Consider the following 16,134-nt stretch of genomic DNA (forward strand, 5'->3'; position numbering starts at 1 on the left):
CAAATTCAAAATGGGCATATATTTGAAAAAAAAATAATAAAATTTCTCTGTTTCAGCATTTGATTAGTTCTTTTTGTATTATTTTCAATGAAATATAGGGTTTAAATGATTTGCACATCATTGCATTTTTTTTTTATTTACATGTTGCACAGCATCTCAACTTTTTGGAAATGGAGTTGTATATAAAGAGATCTTATTGGCTCATATACAACAGACTGTGATGGAATTAAAGCTTTATAAGCAATGGAGTGGGCATTTTAACACTTTTTTTTTGCTATTTTGCATTTCACCATGAGAAAATACTTCATATAATTATGAACTAGGTAAGGACGCAGTGTCTTACATATTCTTTATTTTGGATGTGGCAGTATTATGGTTAATAACTAACTGTAAACATGTGTTCTGATAAGAGTTTTCACTTTTAATGACCCACACAAAATCTGCTTGAGAACTAGTAGCTTTTCCTTGTGGTGAAACATCAGCCTGTTAAAAAGCCTGCCCAGCTGAAACCCTTCAGTGTTCTGATCTGACATATTCTCTGCTTGTTCATACAATGATACTTTTGTTAATATGGTTTTCTTTAAAAATGTGTAGTTGCAATCTAAACAAACACATGAATATAACCATTCAGTCCTGCTATACGAAAGTCAAATGTTCGACACAATAAAAAAATATACTCAATGTGTGTATGTACAATACAACTTCGAAAACATCACTAAGTCACATTTGCATTTAAATTGTAGTTGCTTTTTTTGTTTTTACTTTTATCGTCATGTGCCTAATGGAAAAATTGCAAAAAAAAGGAAAAAGAGGACAAGAAGAATTCCCTATACATACATACCAAATGAAAGTAAATGTCTATCATATTTTGTTTCAGGATTTTTCATAACTTCCTTCAATCAAATCTCTTAGTAAAGAATGTGTAGTGAAGTACAGAAACAATCAGCATAGTTTAACACAAAGAAACGCTCAGTCATTTTACTCACCTCTGTGCACTCTGTTCTCCTGATCTCTGAGGAAAAAAAGGCATTAGATGATGCTCAACTTAAAAAAATGAGTTACTTTGATGTACTTTTAAAAACACATTTTTCACCTAGAATGTACAGTTGTATGCAAAAGTTTGGGCACCCCTAGCCAAATGACATTTTGTGGATTTTTGAAAAGTAGTGAACACAACCTCTGCTGCATTCTGTTTTCAAAATAACATTTACCTTCAAATGCACAGGTACTTTACATATGACTGACTTAAAAAATTAGAAAATAGGAATTACAGTCAGTGCAAAAGATAAGACACCCAATGGTCATGCTGTAACCATCACGGTCACATTCTTTCACATCATTTAGCACAACTTGCAAAAGCTTTTTGTAGACAGCTAGGAGTCTTTCTATTCTTGTTTTAGGAATTTTCTCCCACACTTCCTTGGAAAACACGCATGGTTCTGCAACATTCTTAGGCTGTCTTGCGTTCATAGCAAGTTTAAGATCTCCCCACAGATTTTTAATGATGTCCAAGTGTGTGGACTGTGAGGGCAATTGCAACAGTTTCTGCTGGCATTTCTTGAAGTAGTTCATGATGGAATTCAAGGTATGTTTTAGATTATTGTCCTGTTGTAGAAGCCAACCTTTTTCAGCTTCAGGGTCTTGACTGGTGACTTTGATGATTGTAATCTATATTGTTTCCTGTGCCAGTGGTGACCACAGAATTCCAAAACAAAATAGATCCACCCACATGCTTAACTGTTCTTTTCATCAACTGCTGCTCCTTTTTTCTCCAAATGTAACTTTGGTGATTGTGGTCAAAAAGTTCAAGTCTTTACTTCATCAGTCCACAGCACTTCCATCCATCCATCATCTAAACCACTCATCCTTCTGGGTCACAGTGGGGTGCTGGAGCCTATCCCTGCTGTCATTGGGCGGAAGGCAGGATACACCCTGGACAGGTCGCCAGTCCATCGCAGGGCAGACAGACAAACATACACATTCACACATCCAATTGGCCTGACAGCATGTTTTTGGACTGTGGGAGGAAACCGGAGTACCCGGAGGAAACCCACGCAGACACGGGGAGAACATGCAAACTCCACACAGAAATTACCCTGGTCACCCGGCCGGGAATCGAACCCAGGCCCTTCTTGCTGCGAGGCGACAGCGCTACCCACTGTGCCACCGTGCCACCCTCCACAGCACTTGTCTTCTTTTAATGCCTCTAGCTTATCTAGATATTGTTTTGCATATGTCAGACATTGACCTTTGTGATAAACTTACAGGTAATATTTCCTTTAGAAGACTCTTCCATGTAGATCACATTTGTGCAAGCAACATTGCACAGTAGAATGGTGCGCCACCACTCCTGTGTCAGCTAAACCTTCCTGCAGGTCCTTTGCTGTCATATAGGGGTCTTGCTTCACTTCTCTGGCCAGCATACAAGCAGTTCTATCTGAGAGTTTTCAAGATCTTGTCTTGACTTCCACAGTTCCTCTTCACTTTCATTTCTTAATGACATTTTAGACAGTGGAAATTGTGAGCTGGAAGCATTTGATATATTTTTAAACCAGCCCTAACAATTCAACTAAGGCCTAAAGAATTCTGAGACTTTACAACTGGTTTGGAGTCCAAACATTTCCACATGCCATACGTTCATTCTATTTTGTTTTCTATTTTTAAGGTAATCAAATATAAAATAACTGTGTATTAACATTTGCATAAACTTTTTAAATATTTTCCTGCAGAGGTTTTGTTTACTACATTTTATTAAAAAATGAACAAAATACGTGTCAAGTAGAGTTAGCCTAATGAATTCCTCTTTTTTTCCTGATGAAGCATGAGTGGTGATTAAAATGTTATTGTTATAAACTCATATTAAACAGCATTATTAAAAATGTAATGGAGTCTTGACAGAAGTATATTAAAAGTAGATTTCATACAAGCATGTGTATGTATGTGTATGTATGAAAGTGATATATGTGACATATATGTATAAATAAATAATATGAGAGAGAGAGAGAGAGAGAGAGAGAGAGAGAGAGAGAGAGAGAGATGTACAGATGTACCTTTTCTCTTATAATAAACAAGTATAACTAGTCCAATGATTGAAATGAGTATTAATGATGAAAGAATGAAATTGAAGATGACACAGGTCCTCCCCCTTTTAAAACATTTATCTAGAGGAATAAAAAATTACATGTATCAGACAAACATGAAATACAAGCAAATAAACACATGGACATATTTTACTTTGTAACTGAGATATTACTGGCTTTAAACCAGGCACTACTTTTTAGTTCATTTTATTTCACTCTGCAAGTATTGTGCTACTACTCTTTGTTAATTTGTGACACAAAATGTTCAAATCTTGAAATGCCCAGCAGAAAACTGTCCAATCAGCATTTATTTCCTTTGATATCTAGTTAGCTCTTTCTTGGTTAGGACTTCATCTATCTATCTATTTATCTCTCCCAAGTTAGCTCTCCCATTTGTTAGGATTTCAGGAACTAGAAAAAGGCCTTAGATCAGCAATTAGGATGCAACAGTGGACTCAAACAGTCATGCTTTGATTTACAAAAGGTGGGACAAATTTTGAGAGAAAATATGTCACAAACTGCAAATACCAGCAGTAGCCTAACCATTGGGTTTCAGTCAGTTGTTACAAATGGAAAACAGCAGCAAGTCAGTGCGAGGGCTCTTTACTGAATGAGTCACTGAAAAACTGCTACATACAAAGTAAAATGTGTTCATGTCTGTTACAAGCATCAAATAAAAATAGAATGTATTTTATGGGCCTCAAATATCTGTATTTCATTGAGTACAGCCTAAAAATTAATTTTTAGTACTAACATCCTACCAGAAATGGCAAAAAGACACCAATAGAAATCAGCCGTATCGTAGAGGTAGATTTTTTCTTGTTTCCTGACAGAATTTTGTCCCAAACTGAAGGCCTAGCTCTATCACAATTCGCCATTGAATTCATCACAATTAAAGCCTGTGAAAATCAACTGAGTTAGCACAGATTCTAATCTGCTACTTGTCAAGAACATAAAACAATTTGGAGCAGCAATATTTACTGCTACATGCTATTTATTACCAATGGTTTAGATCCATATCTGTGGATTCTGACATGTGAAATGCACTGTAACTTTTGCAGGTGCTTGTGCAGTACAAAGGCTCTTACCTTCAACTGCAACGCCAAGAGTTACATTGTCATCCCCCAACTCAGACTTAACTAAGCACTTATAAATTCCATTGTCAGAGGCTTGAACGTCTGAGAGTTTGAGGGAAATGTTGCCTTTCTGTAGCTCCTCTTTAAAAAGACCTGTTCTCCCCCTGTAGGACTCAGCCTGCTCTGTGCTTTTGTCTTCATGATCTGTGTAGAGATGCACTGCTGGATCTGCCTGATCTAGTCTGAGCCACTCCACTGTCATACCCACAGCACTGATGTTGGGTTGGAGGGAACAGGGCAGAATGAGGTCTTCACCAACTACAGCGATCAGAGGAACAGATGGACCAACCAGCCTAAAAACCTCTGTTATGAGATATAATCTATATGTAGGTTATTAACCTGAGCCATGTAGAATAGCAGAAATCCAAAACAGAAATTACATGAACAGTAACTATCAGTAAAATATATGTTCAGTAATGGTCTTATAAAGATGCACTGTAGATACAACTACAGGCAGAAATACCTGTTTATATTAAGGACTAAAAGCAGGAGAAAGCCAAGACTGACTTAAAAAACATGGTGGGTCAAAACAGTTAATTCATTATTGGGAACATGAATTCCTTCAAATAAAAGCAAATAATAGAGGATGAATTTGAACATCTCAGTGATCAACATGTGTGCCAGGAAATCATCTATAGGTTTTAGTTACTTTCCCTTTAGAATTAGGTAATCAACATTTTACATGTGGATACATACCTGATCTTGACGTTGTGAAGCTGCAGAGAATTTTTAGTGCCACAAACATCATATTCATCCCTGAAAGACAATTTATCATAGCTTAGATCACATCTGCATCGCATCTGAAATGCCCCGCTATGTAGTGCACAAACTAAATGTGTATTTGAAGAAATATACAATTCCTCTTTGCTTGAAACCGTCTTCTGAAGCTCTCTTAAGCAGTCTATGAAAAAATCTTTCATTTTCATTTTGTACAGTAAGTAGAACAGCCAGTCTGACAGCATATCCGCTCACTCGCATCCCTGTCCTATCACACACACGCGATGACGCTCCTTCATACCTCATCTATTTTCTTTAAAAACGTCATCTATGAAAGGCAGAGCTCCTGTATAACATGTTCAGAAGAAAAAAAACCCAAGGAGAACCACATAAATCAAATAAATCAGAGTTCTCAGTTTTAAAGGTTTACTTCCTGTTACACTGAAACTCATCATGCTGAGAAGGGCCTGGGTTTGATTCCCCGGCGGGGCGACCAGGGTCCTTTCTGAGTGGAGTTTGCACGTTCTCACCGTGTCTGCATGGGTTTCCTGACATGCAGTTAGGCCAATTGAACATGCTAAACTGCCCCTAGGTGTAAGAGTGTGTGTGAATGTATATGTCTGTCTGTCTGCCCTGTGATGGACTGGTGACCTATCCAGGGTGTATCCTGCCTTCCACCCAGTGACTGCTGGGATAGGCTCCAGCTCCCCCTGCGACCCAGAAGGATAAGTGGCTTAGAAGATGTGTGTGTGTGATTGTCCCTCTATTACTACAATTTCTTATAGCCATTTGTGTGGATAGTAAGCATGTAAAAAAGAAGTCCAAAATGAATGTTACTATTGGGTGAAGTTCTTATTTATCTTTGCCATATACACCCACTGGTCACTTTATTCAGCACACATACCTTTTATCTCCACTGTATGTTCATTTTATCAGGTCCACTTATCATATTGGTGCATGTCATAGTTCTAAACTTACAGACTGTAGCCTATCTGTTACCTTTTACCTGATTCATTAATTGTTAGGACCCCCCATGGGACCACCACTGAGTTGGTATGATTTAGATGGTGGATCATTCTCAGCACTGCAGTGACAACTAGCCAACTAGTCAACTAGCATCCATGCTCCCAGCATGAGGACATTAATAACATTCTAATAATTTACTTAAATGAATAACGTACTTTCAATCTGTAATACTGGGCAAAAAGATTATACTTTCAAAGTGACCTCATCAGTCAACATCAAAACATCATCTAAATTAAAAAAAGAACGAGAAAAGAATTCTTCTCATCTTCTTCATACAAGTAATTTGATACTTTCTGCAGAACACGTGACTTTTTCTGATTTTCCTGATAGTTCAGAGGGGTGAATGTGTTTAGGTAACAGGGTTGAATGAATGATAAGGGACACAACTGAACTGTACATTTTTCAACGGATTGCAGTCATCAAACAATTACTTTCAAGCATGAGATGTTAAATGCACATATTAATGCAAATAATAATACGACTTTTTGAAATACATTAATGATTACGTCTCAAGGTAAAGTGTAGTTATAGTGTGCTGAGACAGTCAAAATTACTGTTCTTCTGTAGATAGGTTTTATTAATGTTTTAAGTTATTTATCTGAAACATGCACATATAGGTTGTTGTGAAGGACACTTTGACCATGTTTTGATCTGTACTTTAACATACATTTGTAAATGTAATATCAGGGGGACACAAATGGCACCCAAATTGTAAAATAACCTGTCTGCAAGATTACCCACAAGATTTCAACATTTAAACGGAAAAAATATAGCAAACTACGTTACTTTATGTATTGTATTTATCTATATATCTTTATCTATAGATCTTTACTTTATCTATATATCTAATGATTTGTTGTTAAGACCATTAAAAACTTAATGTTTTACCATTTTTTGCTTGGCCCCTTTTTGCACAGTAGTGTATAATTTGTTTCTAAAATACTTCAACAATTACTGTTTAAAGAAAAATAAGACTTTAAGAAGTTACATATTTTATACAAATGTTTGTTCTGTGGTGTATAAAAAATCATCTTGTAGTCATACAAATTATTACATACAGAATTAGAAAATGTAGCTGCTTATCAAGTTAAATTGCAAAACAATGTCTCATACACAGTTGGCTTGATCTCATGTATGCACTTATTTTATAAAGGCACACTGAATGGGTTGAAACCTATACTTCAGGGACACATACAACTTTTTATTCCACAAAGTATAACTTTTCAGACATCATCTCTGATTTAAAATAACTTTAGCATCTCACAGTTCCCTCAAAACTCCAATGAGCATATCAGTTACCTTTCCTAACATGGATGATGGTAAGGCACTGAATGTAGGTCTGTTTTGTCCTCATATTTTGTTGAAGATAATTCCACAGAGATATATGAAATCAAAATTTCCTTGTAATCATAAATACACCTGATCTAAACCTAGAGTTAATAAAAGTTAACACAACCAGGTGGTGCCACACAAACATGTTTTAGTCCTGTGTTTCTAATATTGCTAAAATGATAACATTTAAATTGTGATGATACAGCTTAATGCTTAATTGATCTGAGAAAAAAAATATATGCTGAAAACTACATAATTTTTATTCAACCATGTTAACACCATAGTATTTATCACAATTAAGTAACTTCGTCTAAAGTAAATTCAAATGTTAAAAATATCATCACTTTATTCATGTTACTTTCTAAAAGTGTTCATTACAAAAAAAAAATATTTGTTGTGGTTTTATGATCTGCACTGTAAAAATGATTTGGTGTAGTCTTAACCTTAAAGGTTTTGTGAAAACTTAAAACATAAAGAATGTAAGACAGATTATTACTATATTAACTTGGTATTAGATGTTCAATGAAATCCAAACAAAATGTGAAGGCAGCCAAGTCACTTACATCTTTAAGTTACACAACAAATGTTTACAACAGTAATAAGTAAACAACAAAATTAACTTTTTTTTACTGTTCCTCGTTATATTTAGATTAATTATTTACAGAAAATCCAAACTGACAAGAGTGTTCCAAAGAAAGATAAAAGGCTTCCAGCACATAATCTAATGGTGCACTATTACCCATGTGAACAAAACTATTACTATTGAGAGCGATATCTGCTTTTCATTTCTGCCTAGTAAAAGACACATCAACCCACCCAGCACAATGCAGGTCCCCAGACTAACTCTACAAGTTGGAGGTTAAAACCCTACCTGTCTAAACACATCAAATCATAATACCTGAAAGAGAAAACAATCATTTGCTCTGTGATCACAAGCAATGCTCGATTTTACACTTGATAAACACTTCCAGACATACTGCGATAGTCTCTTGGCCGTTTACAGGTGGCTGCAGTAATTTTGTGCAGATACAGCATTCAATGGATTAACCTGTGTCAATCAGTTCACTCAGACTACACTGTTCACTAATATTTTTTTCTTAACACGCCAGGTTCGTTTCTGCAGTTCTCTGGTCTTCAGCAGACTTATATGTGGGTTTTAAGTCGAGACTCACTTATAGGTGTAATGATTAGAGGAGCTGTATTTTGACCTCCATGTTTAAAACCAGGACTGAATATTGGATAGAGCTTCTCAGAGAAATGCTGATCTGTGAAGGAATAAAGTTCAGCCTTGCCAATTACATCATAAAAAGACACCACACCTTCATTATAATCCACAAACACTCCCACCTTTTTGAGTTTATGTCTCGGGGAGACACTGGCACTCGGGCAGAACATACTATTCCCCATACTCAAAGTCCAGAATCCAAACTCAGGTTTCAGTGCAATCTCCCCCTTTCTCCTTATAGTCTCTTTGGCAACTCCTAAAGTCCACTCAGTCTTTCCTCTGACCTGCACCTCAAAGTAAAATGACTTTTTAAACCCCTCTTTTCCCAGGATAAAAACACAGTCGTCAAAAGCGTTTGGTGCATCAGAGAAATCCTTCCGCTTTTCTCCATATTTTACCTCCTTTCCATCATCAACCAGGTTGAGATAGGGGTGAGCTGTACCAATGTCCATGACCACATCCACTAGAAAGGAAGTACAGTACATGTTCGACAATTTTAACATGGATAAAAGGTAGTTTTGTTAATTTACTTGAAAGTGCCATTTTTAAAATAGGTACTGTAGCACAATATTTTTAAAAAATGTATCGTTTGATTTTTTTTGGCAGAAAAAGCACTGTGTTTACAAGATGAAACACAGAGCGAAATGCAGAATCAAATACACAAATTTCAAATACAGAGTTAATATACAATATCAGTCCTCTGACATGAGCAAAACCAAAAACCTCCACTTTTCTACATACTTTTCATAATATCTTGGTAGTCAGCATTGGTGCAAGATCACTATTAAAAGTATGTGAGATAATTTTTGAATTACACAAGGCCATTTTGTGGAGTAGCAGAATGATTGTTGAAAAAAACACATGGCTTATATAATTGATAATATTCTCCATTAAATCATATTGCATTTTCATGAAAATGCATTGTGTGTGCACTGAGCTGTCCCAAAGAGTGTCTCTGTCAGTGTGCAGCAGGGCTTAATGACGCAGGTAGACTAACAACTTCACCATGTTTTATTGTATCAGCATTATGTGATTATTACCCACCTACTCTACAAAGCATACACATATGTAATTGTGTTTTAATATTGACATATAAAGCATTAGATGTCATTAAATAGAAAATGTATCACACTCTTCGAATCCTAATAAAATCCAAAAAAAAGCATGGCAAAAAAAATCCTTATCTAATACAAAGAATTATATAGTCATCTCACTCACCTCTGCATAAAATGTTCTTTTCTATTTCTGAAAAGAGATGAAAACAATTTACATTGTGTTTTGTTCAAGACATTAGATGAGGTTCAACTTTAAAATATAGTTATGAAATAACTGATGTATGGGAGGAAGCCCACACCTGAATTTTCTCCTCCTTCAAATCTCTCTATAAATTTCTATCTCTCCAGTCTGTCTCCTACAACAAAGTTTTCATGTCCCACCACCTTCCCATCTCCTCCCTCCATCTCAGTCCTATCTCTTAGTTCTACCTCCGTTTATCAATGCGGGGTTCAGCCTTCCAGCTTAATTTTTTTCTACAACCATACCATTATCATATGCTGAAAGTGTGGTTCAAACTGTTAAAGTTATTTTAACCTATGGGTATCTAATATTATTCGTAAGGGGCCAGTGTGAGCAGAAGAAGCACACGCAACCAGTTGTTTGAAGAATAAGGTCAAGTGATCAAAACAAGTAAAATCAGGTGTGCTCCTGCATGGTTGGAGTGAAAACCTGCAGCCACACTGGCTTTTTGTGGGAAAGATTGGACACCCCTGGGATAACCCCCAAAAATGAAAATGTATGGGTTCATGTACTTCATTATTTTGGAATAACAGCAAGATAATAAAACTTGCTAAAAACAATTATAAAATGAGTTTATTACAGTTACCTTTGTCAACTCTTCGTTTTTCATGGATTCTGAATCGACCCATTCTAGCGAAAAAATATTCTTGTGGAACAAAACAAAGGCATTTTTTTTTAATTCCTGAAATTTTGGAAATTTGGAAATATAAACTATAAAGAATTTTATATAAAATAGAAATACCTTTTCTCCTACAATAAGCACATGTAATTAGACCAGCGATGAGTACTATTGATGAAAAAAGGAAATTGAAGATAATACTGATCCTCCACATCATAAAACTTTTATCTGGAAAAACATAAACCAAAATGATAAACAAACAAACAAAATAATGAACAAAAGTATAGACATATTTTTCTATATGATTAAAATCAGGGGCGGCATGGTGAGGTGGGTAGCTCTGTCACCTCACAGCAAGAAGGGCCTGGATTCTGTGTGGAATTTGTGTGTTCTCCCCGTTCTGTGTGGGTTGCCTCTCACAGTCCAAAGACATGCAGTTGGGCCAACTGGATATGCTAAATTGCCCCTAGGTGTGTGTGTGTGTGTGTGAATATATATGTCTGTCTGTCTGCGCTGAGATGGACTGGTGACCTGTCCAGGGTGTCTCCTGCTTTCCACCCAATGACTGGTGGGATAGGCTCCAGCTCCCCCGTGACCCAGAAGGATAAGCAGTTTAGAAATGTGATTAAAATCACATGGGAACCAAATTATTACTACACTGTAACTTTCAAATAATATAAAACTTACTTTTAAAAAGGAAAGGACTTCACATTGAAAGTCAGGTTGCTTTGTAAAAAAAATTCATTTTGGAGCTGCTGAGGATGCCATATTGGATTTAATCAGAGCTGTTTGCTACCGTAAGTTGCCATACTGACCCGACATCACTTCAAACTGTCTGTCTGCTGCCATACTGACCATACTTCACTGGAAACTGTCTGTCTGCTACCATAGTGACCATATTTTACTGCACTGTCTGTATGCTACTATATTGACAAAAAAATTGCTGTCTGCAGTGAAGTATTGCCAGGAGCCTCATCAATGGTGAACAATAATTAATATTTATACAACTATATAACAGGACCATACACATTTAATGTGTCACTGGCCACCATATTGAGATTGATTAAAACAGTCACTTACTAGAGATTATGACCTCTGTTTGCTTCACATGATATCTTTGTTTAACTCTGCAGTAGAACCTGTTAGAGTCACTTTTATAAATAGTGATACAGCGTTTCACACTGAAGCCCTCAGAGTCTCTGTGTGTCTGTGTAGCTTTAGCATTCAGAGTGACTCCTTCACTGTCCAACCACTCAACTTCTGGTTCAGGATTCCAGCCTTTAGATTCACACACCAGACTCAATGCTCCTGAAACATAAAGCTCCTCCAGAGTGATCACTGGATCTCTACCTGTAACTGTAAAGATCACACATTTACAAAGTACTCATATGAGAATTCTTATTCTTTGAAGAGCACTGGATATAACTGGATATAATATAATTACGGCTGTATAGCTGAAGTATGTGAAAATCAACTGAATTAGCTCATGCTGCAAAGGTTGATAGTTGATATATACAACCTATAGAATACGACCAGCAGTGTTTCTGGCTAAAATGCCTACAAGAAACAGTCCCATTGAATGTTGTAAGGCTGGACAGAAAGCTTTTCATGTTCATGTATTCATTGAACTGACTACTTACTTGTGTTATTTTTCATGACCTTGTCACTAGTGTTTTTAATGATTTTTAACCTGCTTTGACTATGATAAAAAGCCTAACATGTCAGTAAAATGTTTTTTTTTTAATGTGTGGAGTGTTTTTTCAGTAGCCGTGTTTAATGTTTTTTGAAAAGCCAAAGTAGCCGTGTTTAATATTTTTTGAAAAGCCAAAGCAGCAGAGTGTTTAATGTTTTTTGAAAAGCCAAAGTAGCAGAGCGTTTAATGTTTTTTGAAGAGCTGAAGTAACAAACATATGAAATGTTTAAAATCTGTGATTTAAAACTACAGTGAGAAATTATTTTAAATACGGCCTTGTACATGATGTATAGCTATTTATTCTTCAACATAAATATTTTACATACCTGCTGATTTACTATGAAGTGTTCTACTTCAGTGTAAATCAAAATGGCATAGTTTTTTTTATCTATTTGCCAACATCATAAAAAACCTTCTAAACAAACACTACATGCCATTGACTGGACTTTAGAGCTACTGTCGTATGCACAAATATTACAATTTGACCAGGGGAGTTTAAACTTTTGCATACAACTGCATATCTGTGAGTTCTGACCTGGGAAATGCATTTTTAAATTTTTACTTGATGTGCAAATGCTTTTTTAAACTTTTGCTTACCTTCAACTATGATATTAAGCGTTATGTCGTCGTACCAGTTCTCAGACTTAACTAAGCACTTGTAAGCTCCCTCGTCAGAAAGTTGGACTACTGAGAGTTTGAGGGAGGTGTTGCCCTCCTGTAGCTCCTCTTTGAACAGAGCTGTTCTCCCCCTGTAGGACTCAGCCTGCTCTATGCTTTTGTCTTCATGGTCTGTGTAGAGATGCACTGTTAAAGCTGCCTGATCTAGTCTGAACCACTCCACTCTCATGTCCACAGCACTGATTTTGGGTTGGAGGGAACAGGGTAAAATGAAGTCTTCACCAACTACAGCAATCAGGGAAACAGATGGACCAACCAGCCTAAAATTCTCTGTAAATAAAAACACCAAGCATCAAATATTTGTGGCCTCCTTTTTACTGGCTTAAAATGAGTCACATGGAGTAGTTTTGACTAGCTGTGCCATGGCAACAGTATTTATGATCAACTCTAGCTTAAACATGGGCTTTCGAACATTTGAACCTTGTAATCATATCAATGTAATTAAATTTGTACATTGTCGTTTCATAGTGAACTCTTCTGTAAAAGTGTAAAACATAAACCATGTCTGTGAGTGAAGATAGCATGTTAGCTATTTGCCAAGCTGGTCAGCCTGTATGTAGGTGTAACCTCTTTTAAAATGACTTGTACAAGTACAATTTAATTAAAAAGCTACTTAAGAGAATATTTAAGTGAACGGACTGAAGTACTACTTGGACCGAAATAGTTTTCATGTGGAGGTGGGGTAATGTTACTTTACCACAGGACATCTGTAACGTTTATGTTTTCCCATAATTAGCATGCAATAAGAAATCTCAGGATAAATGACAAAGATTGGAGTGACTACTCAATTTAAGCACTGCCTTTATGTCAGAAAAAAAATGTTAAAACATTTAATTTAGACGACATTCCATTTACTCTAATCAGCTGTCTTGCTGTCTTTAGTGAATGGACAGTGTCACTAGCTTTTAGAATTAATAGAATTCATTAGAATTTACAGCCAACAGTTAACATCACAATTAAATTAAAGCTCATTCAAGTGCCTCCATACTTAAGAAACTCATTTTTCACACAATATGATAGTATTTCTTCTGACATGTTGAATCACATGAGATCACTATGACTTGAAACTATTTCTTTTGCTCATTTTATAAAAGGTAAAAGGTGTCACGATCTTACCTGGCGCAGCTGGGCGCAGTCCCTAAAAATTATTAACACTGCGGATTTGGATGGGACTAAAATCACTGAGAAATGCAGGTAAAAATTACATTACCCACCTCCATGTGTAAAACTAATCCTGTCCAACTATGGCTAAAGTGTAGTGTGTTATTACCCATGTCTGATAAAGAAATAAGAAAGGAGATCCAGCAAAATAAAATGTACAACATTAATTAAATTAGTAAGATGTAATCATATGACCTAGTAGATTTAATTTGGAGAGCTAATTAGAATTTGGAGAACTTAGCTGAATATCAAGGAATAGCTAAACTGTCCTCCTCTGTCAACTCCTTCCCGTAGTAGATGTTTCATTACTGGCAACGCTGTTTGATTGTGATTTTACATTTCACTTTGTTTTTCATTTTGTCCAAAGTAAAGTATAATCAATCTATTGATATGTGTAGCAGGATGCATTGTTCATACCGGCAGTCTATGAGGCAATAGTTGCTAACAAACACTAGAAGTTAACACCTGTTATCTAAAATGCCTGCAGCATTCAGCTGCACACTGAAGTTTTGTTCCTTTTTAGAGTTTACAGTAAGTCATACTGTGTTCTATACCACACTGACTCGTCTGCACGATCTTACTGAAGACCTGTGTGCAGTTTAAACAGGTTGAGAGAAATTTTGGCGATGTATTTGCAGAAAGGATATGAGTGTCTGTTGACTTCTAGTGTGAACAATGTTAACTTCATAGCTCCAGTGTTAAACTAAAGAAGCAAAATCTGGACTCCAAACATGGCTTAGTTGACTGACTACATTTAGAGTAAATGGAAAGTTGTGTAAATTTTATTTTTTTGCCAAAATACTCCTTATGGGGTCAGTTTGTATGGAGCACGAGGGCACTGTTTAAGAAGTGTGGAATGGAACGCAGCTTATTTATTTATGTATTAAGCATACTGAGCTTTAGCTCACCTTGGCGCTTTCCTGTTTAAGACTTGGCTATAGTGACCTCAGTAGAACAACTGAGCTAGGTACCCTTAAACATCAGTAGAACCCCAAGACACGGTCTTTATACTGCATGTTAAGTTATGGTAAACCAGGAGTCTTCAAATAGGTGCACTCCTAAAACACGTTTGTACATGTATTGGTGGCACGGCTCTGTGATAAGCATTGAGCCTTACAAGGAACTGAAGATGAAAAAGACTGATTTAAAAAACTTCAGCGATTCATATTACAAGCAATGCAATTGTATTAAGGAATAATTGTAAAAAGTCTGATTTTCGTTTAAGATATGTGCTTCTATGATTATTTTCCTTAGATATACTCTCACGCAATCTCTGCTAATCAAAGGCAAGAGCAGGTACATTTGAATCTCTCCTCACTCAACATGCAGAAGAAAGTCATGTTACACGTTACTTTTTTGGTATACTACCCCTTTAAAGAGAAGTAAGCAACATTTCATAAGATTTAGATACGTACCTGATCTTGATGTTGAAAAGCTACAGAGAACCACTAGTGCCACATACATAAACTGCATCCCTTAAAGACATTTTATCATCGTTAAAATCACATTTGCATCATATTTGAAACAATTTGCTATGAATTATTCACACACACACACACGTTTTAAGCAATATACAATACATACTTGAAGTTAAAATGCTCACTCGCTTGAAACCTTCGTCCTGAAGCTCCCATAAACAACCTACAAATGAATTACTTTCATTTACAAAAACCAGAATATCCGGTCAGTTTATCTACTCAATCGCATACCTCTCCCATTACCCCTTTATGCATACATTCAAATCTGATCTAGGGCATTACATTTTTGTAACTTGGTCAGGCAGCAAAATCATATAAATGATGCTTCTACTTGGAAATAGGTTTCAGCATTTACATGTAAGCCTCAAGCTGTCAGTGACGAAACATGTCTTTCAGGAATGAATATGGTAATGTGAACCATTGAAAAACAACTGATGTAGCCACTCGTCCTATTACTCTAGTTTTTTATAGCCACTCATAAACCGGCTCTGGCCATGTCTGAGGAATCAGCCTCAATTTGGCATTCAGCTGGCTGGCACTCTCTCAAAAAATCATGGCCACTGGAAATGTAGTAGTGATACCAGTACCTTCACTACTGAAACCCGGCTTTTTATAATGTCCTCTCGTCCTTTTATCCTCAAAAAGTCATCAGTACCCCTGCAAAATGGTCAGAAATAGATCCTGGAAAGAGAT

The 16,134-nt window shown here is 36.2% G+C and overlaps 1 protein-coding gene and 1 long non-coding RNA gene across 2 annotated transcripts; both read right to left on the reverse strand.

Annotated features, from left to right (window-relative positions):
• Positions 1-986: 986 nt before the first annotated feature.
• Positions 987-4,368, reverse strand: LOC118826530. Its single transcript, XR_005008758.1, has 3 exons — positions 4,169-4,368; positions 3,051-3,161; positions 987-1,012 (listed from the first exon to the last, which is right to left on the reverse strand). It is a non-coding gene; the product is annotated as an uncharacterized LOC118826530 (long non-coding RNA).
• A 4,066-nt stretch (positions 4,369-8,434) lies between these two features.
• Positions 8,435-15,609, reverse strand: LOC118825388 (butyrophilin subfamily 1 member A1-like). The gene is made up of 8 exons (XM_036595975.1): positions 15,548-15,609; positions 15,379-15,438; positions 12,722-13,072; positions 11,512-11,787; positions 10,555-10,659; positions 10,399-10,458; positions 9,735-9,761; positions 8,435-8,979 (listed from the first exon to the last, which is right to left on the reverse strand). The coding sequence occupies exons 2-8, from the start codon at positions 15,434-15,436 to the stop codon at positions 8,435-8,437; spliced, it is 1,422 nt and encodes a 473-aa protein (XP_036451868.1). The 5' UTR covers positions 15,437-15,438; positions 15,548-15,609.
• Between the last annotated feature and the right edge of the window lie 525 nt (positions 15,610-16,134).

This window comes from Colossoma macropomum, unplaced genomic scaffold (genome assembly GCF_904425465.1).
Source record: "Colossoma macropomum unplaced genomic scaffold, Colossoma_macropomum, whole genome shotgun sequence".
In the NCBI taxonomy this organism is placed as follows: domain Eukaryota; kingdom Metazoa; phylum Chordata; class Actinopteri; order Characiformes; family Serrasalmidae; genus Colossoma; species Colossoma macropomum.

Coding starts and splice junctions, on each gene's coding strand:
- LOC118825388 (XM_036595975.1), bottom strand. CDS start 15,436: ATGCAGTTTATGTATGTGGCACTAGTGGTTCTCTGTAGCTTTTCAACA. Junction 13,073..15,378: donor CTTTTCAACATCAAGATCAG/GTACGTATCTAA, acceptor TTTTATTTACAG/AGAATTTTAGGCTGGTTGGT. Junction 9,762..10,398: donor AAAACGAAGAGTTGACAAAG/GTAACTGTAATA, acceptor ATCTCTTTTCAG/AAATAGAAAAGAACATTTTA.